Here is a 16,529-nt window from a genome sequence, read left to right on the forward strand (position 1 = left end):
ATGAAGAGCGGTACTTACTCAGTGATGTGTTGTGTTAGATTTGCCCCAAACATACCTCTTTGTATCAGGACAAAAAGTTTCTTTCTTTGCCACATTTCTTGCAGTATTACTTAAGTGCCTTTTTGCAAACAGGATGCATGTTTTGGAATATTTGTATTCTGTACAGGCTTCTTTCTTTTCACTCTGTCAATTATGTGTGTATTGTGGAGTCACTACAATGTTGTTGATCCATCCTCAGTTTTCTCCTATCACAGCCATTAAACTCTGCATCTATTTTAAAATCACCATTGGCTTAATGGTGAAATCCCTGAGCAGTTTCCTGCTCAGTTTACACAGCTACCAATCGATGCACTTCTTTTGAAAAACCTCCCTGGTCTTTGTGGTTGAATCTGTGCTTGAAATTCATTACTCGATTGAGAGACCTTACAGATAATTGTATGTGTGGGGTACAGAGATGGGGTAGTCATTAAAGAAATCATGTTAACCACTATTATTGAACACGGAATGAGTCCATGCAACTTATAATGTGACTTGTTAAGCACATTTGTACTCCTGAACTTATTTAGGCTTGCCATAACAAAGAGGTTGAATACTTATTGATTCAAGACATTTCATCTTTCCAATATTTTCTACAAACAGAATTCCTCTTTGACATGATGTGGTATTGGGTGTAGATCAGTGACACAAAATCTAAATTCAGGCGGGAACACAACAAAATGTGGAAAAAGTCAAGGGGTGTGAATACTTTCTGAAAGCACTGTATATAGTGTTTGTTTACATTTACCTTGTTTACAACCATTGAGGTAAAAAAGCTTACATTTTGGGTTCTGATGGGGTACGACAGTTGAAATAAGCTCATGAGGCATTTATAAATTATATTCTTCAACAACCGATAGGTACATATCATTAATTTATAAGTCCACAAATGTATGTAGCAACTGCAGATTGACCCTTTAAACACTAATGGTATTTACTAAATTGATGGTTTATATTTAGTATAATGCTTTACAGATTTGTCATTCTATATATACTGCTCAAAAAAATATAGGGAACACTAAAATAACACATCCTAGATCTGAATGAATGAAATAATCTTATTAAATACTTTTTTCTTTACATAGTTGAATGTGCTGACAACAAAATCACACAAAAAGAATCAATGGAAATCCAATTTATCAACCCATGGAGGTCTGGATTTGGAGTCACACTCAAAATTAAAGTGGAAAACCACACTACAGGCTGATCCAACTTTGATGTAATGTCCTTAAAACAAGTCAAAATGAGGCTCAGTAGTGTGTGTGGCCTCCACGTGCCTGTATGACCTCCCTACAACGCCTGGGCATGCTCCTGATGAGGTGGCGGATGGTCTCCTGAGGGATCTCCTCCCAGACCTGGACTAAAGCATCCGCCAACTCCTGGACAGTCTGTGGTGCAACGTGGCGTTGGTGGATGGAGCGAGACATGATGTCCCAGATGTGCTCAATTGGATTCAGGTCTGGGGAACAGGCGGGCCAGTCCATAGCATCAATGCCTTCCTCTTGCAGGAACTGCTGACACACTCCAGCCACATGAGGTCTAGAATTGTCTTGCATTAGGAGGAACCCAGGACCAACCGCACCAGCATATGGTCTCACAAGGGGTCTGAAGATCTCATCTCGGTACCTAATGGCAGTCAGGCTACCTCTGGCGAGCACATGGAGGGCTGTGCGGCCCCCCAAAGAAATGCCACCCCACACCATGACTGACCCACCGCCAAACCGGTCATGCTGGAGGATGTTGCAGGCAGCAGAACGTTCTCCACGGCATCTCCAGACTCTGTCACGTCTGTCACATGCTCAGTGTGAACCTGCTTTCATCTGTGAAGAGCACAGGGCGCCAGTGGCGAATTTGCCAATCTTGGTGTTCTCTGGCAAATGCCAAACGTCCTGCACGGTGTTGGGCTGTAAGCACAACCCCCACCTGTGGACGTCGGGCCCTCATACCACCCTCATGGAGTCTGTTTCTGACCGTTTGAGCAGACACATGCACATTTGTGGCCTGCTGGAGGTCATTTTGCAGGGCTCTGGCAGTGCTCCTCCTGCTCCTCCTTGCACAAAGGCGGAGGTAGCGGTCCTGCTGCTGGGTTGTTGCCCTCCTACGGCCTCCTCCACGTCTCCTGATGTACTGGCCTGTCTCCTGGTAGCGCCTCCATGCTCTGGACACTACGCTGACAGACACAGCAAACCTTCTTGCCACAGCTCGCATTGATGTGCCATCCTGGATGAGCTGCACTACCTGAGCCACTTGTGTGGGTTGTAGACTCCGTCTCATGCTACCACTAGAGTGAAAGCACCGCCAGCATTCAAAAGTGACCAAAACATCAGCCAGGAAGCATAGGAACTGAGAAGTGGTCTGTGGTCCCCACCTGCAGAACCACTCCTTTATTGGGGGTGTCTTGCTAATTGCCTATAATTTCCACCTGTTGTCTATTCCATTTGCACAACAGCATGTGAAATTTATTGTCAATCAGTGTTGCTTCCTAAGTGGACAGTTTGATTTCACAGAAGTATGATTGACTTGGAGTAACATTGTGTTGTTTAAGTGTTCCCTTTATTTTTTTGAGCAGTGTATATGTATATATATATATATATATATATATATTTTTTTTTTTATAATCTTATTTGATTATTTTATATATGTTACATGTGATAAGGCCACACAGAGGGCCAGAGAGAATTACAGGCACCTGTGATAATCTGAAGTACCCAAAAAGGCCACTAGATGTCATGTGATAAAATTCCATAAAATCCTTGAAAGTTACCAAAATTCTGGCAGTTTACTGGTAAACTTTGAAAGTTACCAGTAATATACCCTCCTTGTGCAACCTTAGTGTGTCCACTCTAGCATTACTGTATACAAATAATTTCTTGCCTCCACACATTTTATTCTGCCATGATAAACGGTGCGGCCCCTCTTCACATAATAATACAGATAGGCCAGGCAGCACTGAGTTCCAACCTCCCTCTCTGTCTGGAAGAAAAAGTGCACCTGTTCTGGGGAGATAAGCCAGAAGGGGAAAAAAATGGTAGCTACTTCAGATTCTAAACAGTTTTTTTCTCTACTCCTGTCTGTTAGGAAAGTAAAGTTAAAGAGAATGTGAGAGTACAGACAGAGGAAAATTCAACCCGTAACGAGGGAGCAAAGTGAGGTTTAAGAGCATTATCTAGAGTCTAGACACTCAATAAACAGGGCAAAATGCTACACTTGTCACCAATATGAATATGAATGAATATGAATATGAACCTACCGCTAACATAAGAATGTGTGTTTATTGTGCATTGTAGCCCGAAATCTGTCATTCTTAAAACCCTACCTATATGGGTGTCTGTATGTACAACCCCTATATGGCATATGGAGCTAAATAACACCAAGCCAATGGCCATGCATTTATCACAGAACGAGATAAGGCTCATTGAAGTGTTGAGCTCCTTCTTCCTTCTCCAAATTGTGCAGGACATGCAAAGGAGTCAAACACTCTCAAGCTTCATAAGGAAGCATCCAAATGCATTTCCATTCCCTCTCCCTCAAATGACATTTCACCCCTCTCAACCCCATCTATCTGCAGTGTTGTCATGTATTCATAGAATCCTTCAGCCTGGACTTGTAACACAGTGGTTTAGAAGAATTGAGAATATCAATATCCCCAGTCCTCAGTCTCACTCTTATCCCTGTTCAAACCAAATGATTCAATATAATGGCTGAAGGCTCATTCCTACTGCCTAGCTAAACTCAATGTTTATTATCTGCGCATAGTCACTTTACCCCTACCTACATGTAAAAATGACTTTGACTAACTTCTACCCCTGCACATTGATTCGGTACCCCCTGTATATACTGTAGCCTCATTGCTGTTATTTTATTGTGTTATTTATTTTTTTAATACATTTTTTACTTGAGTTTATTTAGTAAATATTTTCTGAACTCTATTTTCTTAAAACTGTATTGTTGGTCACGGCATTTCACGGACTGTTGTATTCTGCGCAACGTGACAAATGAAATTTGATTTGATACAGCGATGAAAGGATATGTGATATAGTGTCCATCACAAATCAACAGGCGTCAACACTGACCCTAACATCACGATGACTCATGTGGTTTATCAGGCAACCAGTACCATATACAAGTGACGTGTTTTACCATGGATGACCTACACAAACTAGAACATAACACCACATCAGTCCGGGACCTGGCCCGGAACAGGACGGCGTAGAGATACAAATGTCCAAGGAGCTAGCAAAGATTAGTGAAAGAGTGTCCACCATAAACCTATAAACTCACGTGATGGTGTCAATCATGTCCAGGCCCATCTCCACACAGCAGTGGGCGTGGTCAGTCTTGGGCTGGGTCAGACCTGACACACAGTAGTAACAGTCTCCCAGGATCTTTATACGCCTACAATGGTTCTCCTGTCAATCAGAGAGAGAGGGGGGGGGAGAGCTTTCTGATATTCAGAGCAATATTGAGACAGATAGACTGTGGGGGGGACTAGACACAAAGTGCATTCATTTCTAAACAGTTAAACAGATATGTATGAAAACACCCTCAAATAAAAAGTGACATTCTGTACTGTGGCCTCGTATAAAACATTCAATTTCAAATCCCAAATGCTGAAGTATAGAGCCAAATAAAAAAGCTTTAGCTTCACTGTCCAAATAAATACGTAGGGGAGTGTACATACACATAAATATCACATATGCTTTCCGATATTCAGTATGTCAGACCTACGATGTTAGATTGCGGGGAGGAATTGCTGACAAGATTGCCTTGTGCCTTCTACCTCATATTCAAACCTTCTCTATCCAATATCCATTCGCCTAAACCATTAAAATCACATAGTGTATTTTAACATCAAGAAACTCCACCCATCTGAATTAGGTCTTGTGCATCCATACATGCAGTAATGTGCAAATTCTCTATAACATACAGCATGTAACAGTTTTGCTTCCATCCCTCTCCTTGCCCCAACCTGGGCTTGAACCAGGGACCCTCTGAACACATCAGCAACTGCCTCCCACGAAGCATCGTTGCCTATCGCTCCACTAAAGTCACGACACTTGCAAAGCAAGGGAAACATCTACTTCGAGGTCCCAGAACGAGTGACGTCACCGATTGAAACGCTACTAGCACGCACCGCTAGCCATTTCGCACCAGTTACACATATCCTGTAGGCTACTATAGGCTACAGCTGTACACACTAATGTGAACTTTGCACGATGTACTGTACAGTACAAATCCAACTTAAAAAAGGAAATGCGTCTGAGTGCAGAAGCATAACAGTCCCCACTCCATCATATCATCGGATCAGTGTTGTAGAAGTGTGTAGATGTGTGGCCCGGGGTGGTATAGCTGTCTAAGCCGCTTCCTGTGGAGCATGTGTACCACTGCCAGCCGAGGTCCAAATCCAGCCCACTGCTCTTTCAGCACTCTCTCTCTATCAAATAAACATACAAAACACAACAACAATAAATAAGTGTGAACGTCCATGAAGTGAGTAACGCTGCCTGGCGTGATGTGAAGCTCTGCTCTGAGATGAAAGGAGCTGTGGATTTGTAAGCCATCATTAGGGATCTGTGAGCCACAGAGTTCACGGTGAGCTATGGGTTGGTGGGCTGAGCTGCGAGGGGGTGATAACATCACCCGGATCCCATTGTTACTTCATGGAAGAGATGTGATTGTGGGCTGAGCAGAGCATGTGAACTGAAAGACTCATAACTACACGGTGTGCGTAATAGATGCTCTATTTTAACATGCAAGTCCATTGGTGTTGAGAGAGAGCTTGTTAGCAGCATAAAATACAGTTTCCTTCACATTATTTTACATACAGGCTACACTCGCTTTGTTATTGCTCACTAGTACTGAGGGCATAATTCTTTCAAGTCAGATATATATTGATTAAGATATTGTCTTAAATTCAAAATATATATTATAATAATTTGAAAGGAAATTCTGTCTTTTGTTATGAGCTTAAATGCCATGGTGAATGATAACAATAATAAGGGGAAAACTCTGATTCGTCTTACACTGTTAAAATGAACTGCTTTGTAACACCAAAACTAGTGGCAACTGAGCATCCACCAACTCGAAGGAGTCGAAACCTTAACTTTTCTGGAGTATTAAAGCACATCATCCTGAGATGTTTTGAAACATTATATGGTGTGTGGTAACACCACTTAAAACCTCTACAGGATCGGTGGGTCCCCCGCGGGACGTAGGCTAATGTGATTAGCATGAGGTTGTAAGTAACAACAACATTTCCCAGGACATAGACATATCTGATATTGGCAGAAAGCTTAAATTCTTGTTAATCTAACTGCACTGTCCAATTTACAGTAGCTATTACAGTGAAAGAATACCATGCTATTGTTTGAGGAGAGTGCACAGTTATGAACTTGAAAATGTATTAATAAACCAATTAGGCACATTTGGGCAGTCTTGATACAACATTTTGAACAGAAATGATCATTGGATCAGTCTAAAACGTTGCACATACACTGCTGCCATCTAGTGGCCAAAATCTAAATTGCGCCTGGGCTGGAATAATATATTATGGAATTTTTCTTGCATTTCAAAGATGATGGTACAAAAAAAAATACAAAGTAGTGTTATCTAATGTGTTATATTCTCCAAAATTAATTTAACATTTCCACAAACGTCAAAGTGTTTCGTTTCACATGGTATCAATAATATGCATATCCTTGCTACAGGCAGTTAGATTTGGGTATGTCATTTTAGGCGAAAATTGAAAAAAAGGGGGCGGATCCTTAAGAAGTTTAAATGAAGTGTTGTTCAACACCTTACCAGGGACTGGGAACATTACCGGAAATGGTTGAAAAAACTATTTTGGTGTTTCGAGTTCTGTTTAATGCAGAATTAGAAACCTTATTCTATGATGTCGTTTCCTCTCTCTATAGCTCTTAAACACTATTATGCTGTTTCAAATCCTGTCTAGTGGAGAATTAGATCACTTGTTCTGGTGTATTTTCATGTTTAACATTGATTTATGTACAGTGCATCAGAAAGTATTCAGACCTTTTGCTATGAGACTCGAAATTGAGCTCAGTTGCATCCTGTTTCCATTGATCATCCTTGAGATGTTTCTACAATGTGATTGGAGTCCACCTGTGGTAAATTCAACTGATTGGATATGATTTGGAAAGGCACACACCTGTCTATATAAGGTCCTTCAGTTGACAGTGCATGTCAGAGCAAAAAGGAGGAAACCTGGCACCATCCCTACTGTGAAGCATGGTGGTGGCAGCATCATGCTGTGGGGATGTTTTTCAGCAGTTGGAACTGGGAGACTAGTCAGGATCGAGGGAAAGATTAACAGAGCAAAGTACAGAGAGATCCTTGATGAAAACCTGCTCCAGAGTGCTCAGGACCTCAGACTGGGGCGAAGTTTCACCTTCCAACAGGACAACGACCTTAAGCACACAGCCAATACAACGCAGGAGTGGCTTCGGGACAAGTTTCCTTGAGAGGCCCAGCCAAAGCCCGGACTTGAACCTGATCGAACATCTCTGGAGAGACCTGAAAATAGCTGACAGAGCTTGAGAGGATCTGCAGAGAAGAATGGGAGAAACTTCCCAAATACATGTGTGCCAAGCCTGTAGCGTCATACCCAAAAAGATGCAAGGCTGTAATCGCTGCCAAAGGTGATTCAACAAAGTATTGAGTAAAGGGTCTGAATACTTATGGAAATACAAGTGTTTTTTTATATACATTTGCAAAACAATCTTAAAACCTGTTTTGCTTTGTCATTATGAGGTATTGTGTGTAGATTGATGAGAAAAAACAAACAATTTTATCAATTTTAGAATAAGGCTGTAACGTAACAAAATGTGGAAAAAGTGAAGGCGTCTGAATACTTTCCGAATGCACTGTATATGATAATTTTCCAGTTGAACCCATTTTTGGCAGGCATTGTTGAGCACAGTGCTCAATCTAACAGTGGTAACTCGAGGTTGTATAGCAAGCATTGCAGGATACTGTATTTGAAAGTTGGAAATGTGGGAATGGACCGTCTCATCATTGAACATCATTTTGCCTGATGGTTTTGATATCCATTCATCATGAACCATTTTTATTTTATTTTACCTTTATTTAACTCAGAAAGTCAGTTCAGAACATATTCTTATTTTCAAAGACGGCCTAGGAACAGTGGGCTAACTGCTTTGTTCAGAGGCAGAACGACAGATTTTTACCATGTCGGCTCTGGGAGTCAATCTTGCAACCTTTCGGTTACTAGTCCAACCCTCTAACCAATAGGCTACCTGCCGCCCCTTTACACCTCATGGCACCATAAGCTTATTAATCAGAAATGCTTTCTTCCTTCATACAAAATTGTTTCTAAGAATATAATTACTCATAATCCTGTAAAACTGGAGCCATGTGGCAAGATAGGAAGCGCAAGGAGATTTAACCAGATTTCCAATGAGTTCAATCACTTCATTTTCTCTATCTTTGGTAATCCTCATAAAATAAACTTACATTTTGAGAAACATATTAAGTTGGATTTATTCTTAAATGTTTTGGTAAAATTAAGTTAAAAAAAATAATTGAAATGAATTGCATTCATTTTTTGTAAATATACAGTACCAGTCAAAAGTTCGGACACACCTACTCATTCCAGGGTTTTTCTTTATTTTTACTATTTTCTACATTGTAAAATAATAGTTAAGACATCAAACCTACAGTTGAAGTCGGAAGTTTACATACACTTAGCTTGGAATCATTAAAACTCGTTTTTCAACCACTCCACAACTTCCTTCTCCACAACAAACTATAGTTTTGGCAAGTCGGTTAGGACATCTACTTTGTGCATGACACAAGTAATTTTTCCAAGAATTGTTTACAGACAGATTATTTCACTTATAATTCACTGTATCACAATTCCAGTGGGTCAGAAGTTTACATACACCAAGTTGACTGTGCCTTTAAACAGCTTGGAAAATTTCAGAAAATGTCATGGCTTTAGAGGCTTCTGATTGACTCAAATTATGTCAATTAGCCTATTGGAGGTGTACCTGTGGATTTATTTCAAGGCCTACCTTTAAACTCAGTGCCTCTCTGATTGACATCATGGGGGGAAAAAAAGAAATCAGCCAAGACCTCAATTTTTTTTTTGTAGACCTCCACAAGTCTGGCTCATCCTTGGGAGCAATTTCCAAATGCCTGAAGATACCACATTCATCTGTACAAACAATAGTACGCAAGTATAAACACCATGGGACCACGCAGCCGTCATACCGCTCAGGAAGGAGACGCATTCTGTCTCCTAGAGATGAACGTACTTTGGTGCGAAAAATGCAAATCAATCCCAGAACAATGGCAAAGGACCTTGTGAAGATGCTGGAGGAAACAGGTACAAAAGTATCTATATCCACAGTAAAACGAGTCAAATATCGACATAACCTGAAAGGCCGCTCAGCAAGGAAGAAGCCGCTCCTCCAAAACCACTATAAAAAAGCCAGACTACGGTTTGCAACTGCTCATGAGGACTAAGATCATACTTTTTGAAGAAATGTCCTCTGGTCTGATGAAACAAAAATAGAACTGTTTGGCCATAATGACCATCGTTAGGCTTGGAGGAAAAAGGGGGAGGCTTGCAGCTGAAGAACACCATCCCAACCGTGAAGCACGGGGGTGGCAGCATCATTTTGTGGGGGTGCTTTGCTGCAGGAGGGACTGGTGCACTTCACAAAATAGATGGCATCATGAAGAAGGAAAATGATGTGGATATATTGAAGCAACATCTCAAGACATCAGTCAGGAAGTTAAAGCTTGGTCGCAAACGGGTCTTCTAAATGGACAGTGACCCCAAGCGTACTTCCAAAGTTGTGGAAAAAATGGCTTAAGGACAACAAAGTCAAGGTATTGAAGTGGCCATCACAAAGCCCTGACCTCAATCCTATAGAATATGTGTGGGCAGAACTTAAAAAGCATGTGCGAGCAAGGAGGCCTACAAACCTAAATCAGTTACACCAGCTCTGTTTGAGTGTATGTAAACCTCTGACCCACTGGGAATGCGATGAATTAAATAAAAGCTGAAATAAATCATTCTCTCTACTATTATTCTGACATATAACATTCTTAAAATAAAGTGGTGATCCAAACTGACCTGAGACAGGTAATTTTAAATTTTCAATGTCAGGAATTGTGAAAAACTGAGTTTAAATGTATTTGGCTAAGGTGTATGTAAACTTCCGACTTCAACTGTATGAAATAACACATATGGAATCATGTAGTAAGCAAAAAAGTCCCGCTTCCACCTGTCCCACTTTCACTCTTTCTCTGTCTCCTCCCGTTTCTAATCTGTCTAAAAAAAGCATTAAAAAAAAGGTGGATTCCAGAAAAAATATTCTCCATAGGCCCTAATAATCAACCATCATTTTGGCTATAAACCATTTCTATTTCTTAACAATTTGATGATATCACCGTAAAAAATATGTTTTTTATAAATACAATTCCAGGAAAATCTATGACCTAGCTATATAAACATAAGCCAATGAGATAGGTGACACATAGCCTAATTTCTAATAAGACAGTAATATTGATTGAACAATCGAACCACATATAGAACAAATAAATACTCACTCAAACTTACATCATCAACCCTCCAAAGCCCAAAGCTAATCTCAGCTAACTACTCAGACACAGTCAGGTAGAATGAACACCGTAAATCAAATAAAAAAGAGTGGAACGCATAGTGAAAGTTCTGAAACTTCAGAGGAGAGCTAGAGTATTGGGTTCTGTTTGAGGTCTCTAGCTATTCCACTAGCTATTTACAGCTGTGTGAATGCACAAATAACAGAAGTTATACATCTTCATCAGGACTTGGGAGACTCCCCTTCACTTCCTTTGTTCCTTCGGGCTCCTACTCACACAGAGCCATTTCAAATAGACAGCTTAGGCAATTACACTGTGCCAAAGGAGCAAGCCACAGAGTTAAGCCACCTGTGTGAAGAACGTAGGCTACGTGCCAGCTGTTCACTAACAGGTTAGCCTCTGTCTACGTTCCAAATGGCACCCCATTCCCTTCATAGTGCATAACATAGGGAATAGGTAGCCATTTGGGACTTAAGTTTAAAAAGAAAAAAAAAGAAGGAATTCATTTTCTTTAAGTGTAACACTCCAAGGTGCTACTGTATCTGCTAGCACTGGTTTAACTGGGGGGAGCCGTCGTCTTACTGTACAACAGGAGAGGTACTGTACTAGTAGACCAAGCCACCTATCCATTAATATGATCCCTGAGTGTTCAAACTACTGGAAAGAGAGAGATCACATATAGCTCCAAAATGAACACCCTCTGTTAAAAGGAGAGGCACAACTAGGCTCCCTGCTAGTGAGTATATATATTATCTTTTTAATATAAACAAACGTGAGCAAGCAGGGATGAAACTAGGGTGAAACGTCCATGATGTGGGTTAAGACAGTGAGGCTATAACAGATGGTGGGTTGTACACTAGAGTCTGGCTATAGTGAGGCTATAGTAAGTAGATAGAGTCTGGAGTTGTGGATACGTGAGGGAGAGGAAAGCCCTGGTGCTTAGAAAGCCTCCTCTCCTCTCAGTCCTCTCTCTGTGCTGTGCTGCATCTCTTCTCCTGTCCCTGTGTTAGTTCATCTGATCTGCCCAGTGAGCTAGGGCTTAGGAGGCTGATTCAGACCCAAGCCATGCAGGATTACTCTGGCCCTGTCACGTTACCATACCACCCATGCGCAAACTGTATGGCCATGATTAGAGAGAGAGAGAGAAAGGGAGAGAGAGATTATATTAAGCAAACCAGACAGCAATATTTTCTTGTTTTTTAAATTTACGGATAGCCAGGGGCACGGTCCAACACTCAGACATCATTTACAAATGATGCATTTGTGTTTAGTGAGTCCTCCAGATCAGAGGCAGTTGGGATGACCATGTGCTCTCTTGATAAGTGCATGAATTGGACCATTTTCCTATCCCGCTAAGCATTCAAAATGTAACGAGCACTTTTGGGTGTCAGGGAAAATGTATGGAGTAAAAAGTACATTATTTGGTTTAGGAATGTAGTGAAGTAAAAGTTAAAGTTGTCAAAAATAGAAACAGTAAAGTAAAGTACAGATACCCCCCAAAAAACGACTTAAGTAGTACTTTAAAGTATTTTAACTTAAGAACTTTACACCACTGCCTAAACGTTGTGTGTTCCATCCGTCTTCAAGGTGACAGGGTGTAGTAGAGAATGTCATCCAGACAAGACGGCCTGGCCATGGCTCTAGCACACCAATATTGTGTTATGTTAAGGTCTGTCATTGTATCAAATCAAATCAAATTGTATTTGTCACATGCATTGTAAACAATGGTTATAGACTAAAAGTGAAATGCTTACTTACAGGCCCTTTCCAGCAATTCTGAGAAAGAAAAAAATAATAATTGAAAAATTGAAAAATAATAACACAAGGAATAAATACACAATGAGTAACAATAACATGGCTATGTACACGGGGTACCAGTACCGAGTCAATGTGAAGGGGTACGAGGTAATTGAGGTAGATAGTCGTAATAGTTGTGCACGGCCACGCAGTCTTGGGAGAACAGGGATTACAAGAGGGGACTAAGCACGCACCTCTGAGGGCCCCCCCCATGTTGAGGGTCAGCGTTGTGGATATGTTGCTGCCGACCCTCACCACATGGGGTGGCCTATCAGGAAGTGCAGGATCCAGTTGCAGAGAGAGGTGTTTAATCCCAGGGTCCTTAGTTTAGTGATGAGCTTGAAGGACACTATGGTGAGCTGCAGTCAATGAACAGTTTTCTTATGTAGATGTTCCTTTTGTCCAGGTGGGAAAGGGCAGTGTGGAGGGCAATAGAGCTTGCGTCCTCTGTTTATCTGTTGGGGCGGTATGCGAATAGGAGTGGGTCCAGGGTGTCTGGGATGATGGTGTTGATGTGAGCCATGACCAGTCTTTCAAAGCATTTCATGGCTACAGATGTGAGTGCTACGTGGCGATATTCATTTAGACAGGTTGCCTTGGCATTCTTGGGCACAGGGACTATGGTATCAACTAAAACATACGTCAGTCCCTTCCCAAAAGACGTTATGGGACATGGGATTGCTGTGCTCAGCTGTGTCCATTGGCTTCTCTGACACTCATTTACACAATGATGATGATCTGTGTGTGTGTGTGTGTGTGTGTGTGTGTGTGTGTGTGTGTGTGTGTGTGTGTGTGTGTGTGTGTGTGTGTGTGTGTGTGTGTGTGTGTGTGTGTGTGTGTGTGTGTGTGTGTGTGTGTGTGTGTGTGCGGGAGCCAAAAAGGAGCTCTGACTTGTTGAAATAATCAAGCAGGACATAAGAAGAAATATCAAAGAGTCCGATTACAAATGGAAGCCCACAAATGAGTGGAGAGAACGGAGGGATAGGAACATGAAATATAACAGGGGCATGAAATATACAGTTCAGGGAAGGAGGCTGCTGTGTGTCAATTAAACAGACCAGAAAGAAGGAGCTGGTCTAAGAGCTGAGATGCAAAGTGGCGTTGAGAGGAGATTGCAAGAGAGAAAGAGAGAGAGAGAAGAGAGAGGGGGATAAAACAGCTCTGTGTAAACTCTACCATGGAAACTGAAAAATCACACATGCACATACACAGACACATACACAAGCACACACACACACAGAGCCAGAGTCATTAAAAGTTATTGCATAATAATGCTGTATAAATCAGCAGAGTATCTCTCTCTGCACAGAGACTATTGATTCCGGTGCTTGGTAGACAGAGAGAAACCGAGAGAAACATTGTTTAAACAGTTCTAGAGGAAGAGAGGGATGAGTGGAATGTGTTTCTTCATCACATACTAATTGTCTTAGGGCCAGAGGTTTTTCCTATAACCACATGACCTGATCAGGAAAAGGCCCTAGTTATGGGCTATGATAGGGCCTGGAGTTTTTCCTGATCAGGTCACATGATTAAGGAAAAACAAAAGGCCCTATGGGTTACGAATGTGTTATGAAGTCCTCATTTAGGTTAGATGCCCTTTAAAGACGCACTATGCAGAAAACGCTTCACCATTTCCTGGTAGTTAAAATTTTAATAATTCGCCTAATTTCAGTTTATGTGACAAAACAAGCAAGTATAGTTTAGAGAATCATTGTTCCATCTAAAAAAAAATATTGTATTTTCAGCTGTTTGAAGCTGGTGTACAAAACTGAATGTAAAAGACTCAAAAACAAAACTTAAGAACGGGAAGCATAGAAATAGTGCACATAGAACTGCTCTATCTCTTCTTAGACTTGCTTTCAATGAGAAAGCAAGAGACAGATCTTTAGCCCACATTACTATGTACATTTAGTCGGGTCGCCCCAAAAAGTTACATATTGCAGCTTTAAATAAAAGGGATAACCAATAGTTTAAGATAGAAAGGGTTAACCAAATCAACAGTAATGTTCTTTTTGTCGCTTTAATTTTGACACAATCACAGAGCAACATCAATACACCCTAAGGCGCAGGGAGGGGAGTGATAGAGAGGCTGTGAGAGAAGCCAGCGTGAAACAGTCAGCACAGTTTACAAAGAAACAGACTGAAAGGGAAGTGGGATCAAGCTCGTTTTTTACACGCCTAAAGTCAAATGTGATACCAAGTCATTGCTCATTTGCATTGTGCATGTCTTAGGAGAGAGAGAGAGAGAGAGAGAGAGAGAGAGAGAGAGAGAGAGAGAGAGAGAGAGAGAGAGAGAGAGAGCGATGGGGGGGTGGGAAAGAAGGAAGCATGAGCAGTGGGGGAGAGGAGAGGAGAGGAGAGAAAGAAAGAAAGATCTGAGTGGGAGAGAAAGAGAGGAGAAGAGAGGAGTCGTCGGTGTGAGGGAGGATAATTGGAGAGAGCGCTGTGTTCTTGGCCCACTTCCCCGGTGGAGACAACAAGTCCAACAGTTGGACAGGTGGTGTGGGGATGGTGTGGGGACCGGCAGGACTGACGAGCTGAGACTCTGCCCGGTGGACATGTGGCTTCGCCCGCTCCTCGTCTTTGACAGGGAGAGACAGTGTGTGTGTGTGTGTGTCTCAACTTGTGTGCTTGTGCATGTGTGTGTGTGCTTGTGCGTGTGAGTGTGTGCAGCCTGTTGTGGCCAGGCAGAATGAATCACTTGCGGTGCCACTTATCACAGTGACTGGGACTATGGGTCAGGACACAGGGTGGAACCTCTGGTGAGGGATTTAAAGTCTGGGGGCAGTTGTCACTGTGATCTGTGGGGACACTGCCACCGGGGAGGTAGGAGTGTGAAAATGTGACAGTTGTGACACAATACACATCAAGCTTATTGGAGATAGCTTAAAGCTTGACGTGAAATGTGGTTCTTGCATGTCAGCATCTACTATATACTGTATATAATCTCTCTTTCTCTCTCTCAGTTACTCTGACTTGTGAGGCATTGGGTTGTAGGACTGTATCTGTGCCGACAGGCTGGCCATGACCTTCTTATATGAATTCTGTACGCCAAGAGATATGAAGGCATGGTAATATATACAATTGGGAATAATCACAAAATTACCCATGTCATAACAGTTTCTAGAAATTCCATCTGAAAATTAGACTGTACCATCATGACCGCCCTTCGTCACCTTTAGACAAACTGCAGTCGTCTTGTCTGGTTTTGTTTTTAATTGCACGTAAACAAAGGGACTGAAAATAGCCGGGCCGATATGGCCAAGAAAATGTTCTATGAAAGCAGAAAAGGGTTGGGTGTAATCCTGTGGATTAAGGGATTGCACAGGCACATGTGCACAGTGTTTATAATTGGGGCCAGATTACATGTAGTTAAGAGAGGTGGGAGGATGATCTGCTTGGTGTATGTGGTTGGGGATGGAGAGCTAGGGATGAGGGGTGAGGGATGACGGGTCTGACACCTCTAACTCCAACACAACACATATATGTTTCAGCCTATTATCAAGGTCTGGGATTCCCTGTAGAAGGGGAGGGATAGGGTGAGGCTACTACAGCAATCATGCCTGTTGAGAGGTGAATATACATTATAATGTTTTAATATATTCATTATTTACATTTTCTCTTGCGATAACAAGGATAACTGTAACAGCAAAACCCGGCCAAAATAGTACTAAAGTACAAAAAAAAAAAATGTGTTGGTCCAAAGCAAGACAAAAGTTGCATGGACTTTCACGGCACCAACATAGCAAGAGAGTTGCTAAGAATGAAACACTATATATTGACAGAAGGAGCGTGCACATCTGTTTCCATTGACACTGGATGGAAATATTGGGACGGATATAACTCGTCCTAGTCCGCTTACCCCTCCCCTCCATTCAGATCATTCAAAACGATCACAGACGAGACATCTGGAATGGATTAAGAGTCCCGTCATCTCTTCCTCAGATGAGAGCATGTGTAATCATATTAAACATCATATGTGGCCCTGATGCTACTGATGACATTCTGGAAAGCTGTAAGGAAAGCTGTAATGACAGCTGTAAGGAAAGCTGTAAGGAAAGCTGTAATGACAGCTGTAATGAAAG

At 41.7% G+C, this 16,529-nt stretch overlaps 1 protein-coding gene across 1 annotated transcript in view; it reads right to left on the minus strand.

Annotated features, from left to right (window-relative positions):
- LOC106599721 (adenylate cyclase type 1) overlaps positions 1 to 16,529 on the minus strand; it is a 68,746-nt gene that overhangs the window by 30,783 nt on the left and 21,434 nt on the right. The window contains exon 5 of the mRNA XM_014191020.2: positions 4,318 to 4,445. Coding sequence (XP_014046495.1) covers positions 4,318 to 4,445 — 128 coding nt within the window. The remainder of the gene's footprint in view (positions 1 to 4,317; positions 4,446 to 16,529) is intronic.

This window comes from Salmo salar, chromosome ssa03 (genome assembly GCF_905237065.1).
Source record: "Salmo salar chromosome ssa03, Ssal_v3.1, whole genome shotgun sequence".
NCBI lineage: Eukaryota > Metazoa > Chordata > Actinopteri > Salmoniformes > Salmonidae > Salmo > Salmo salar.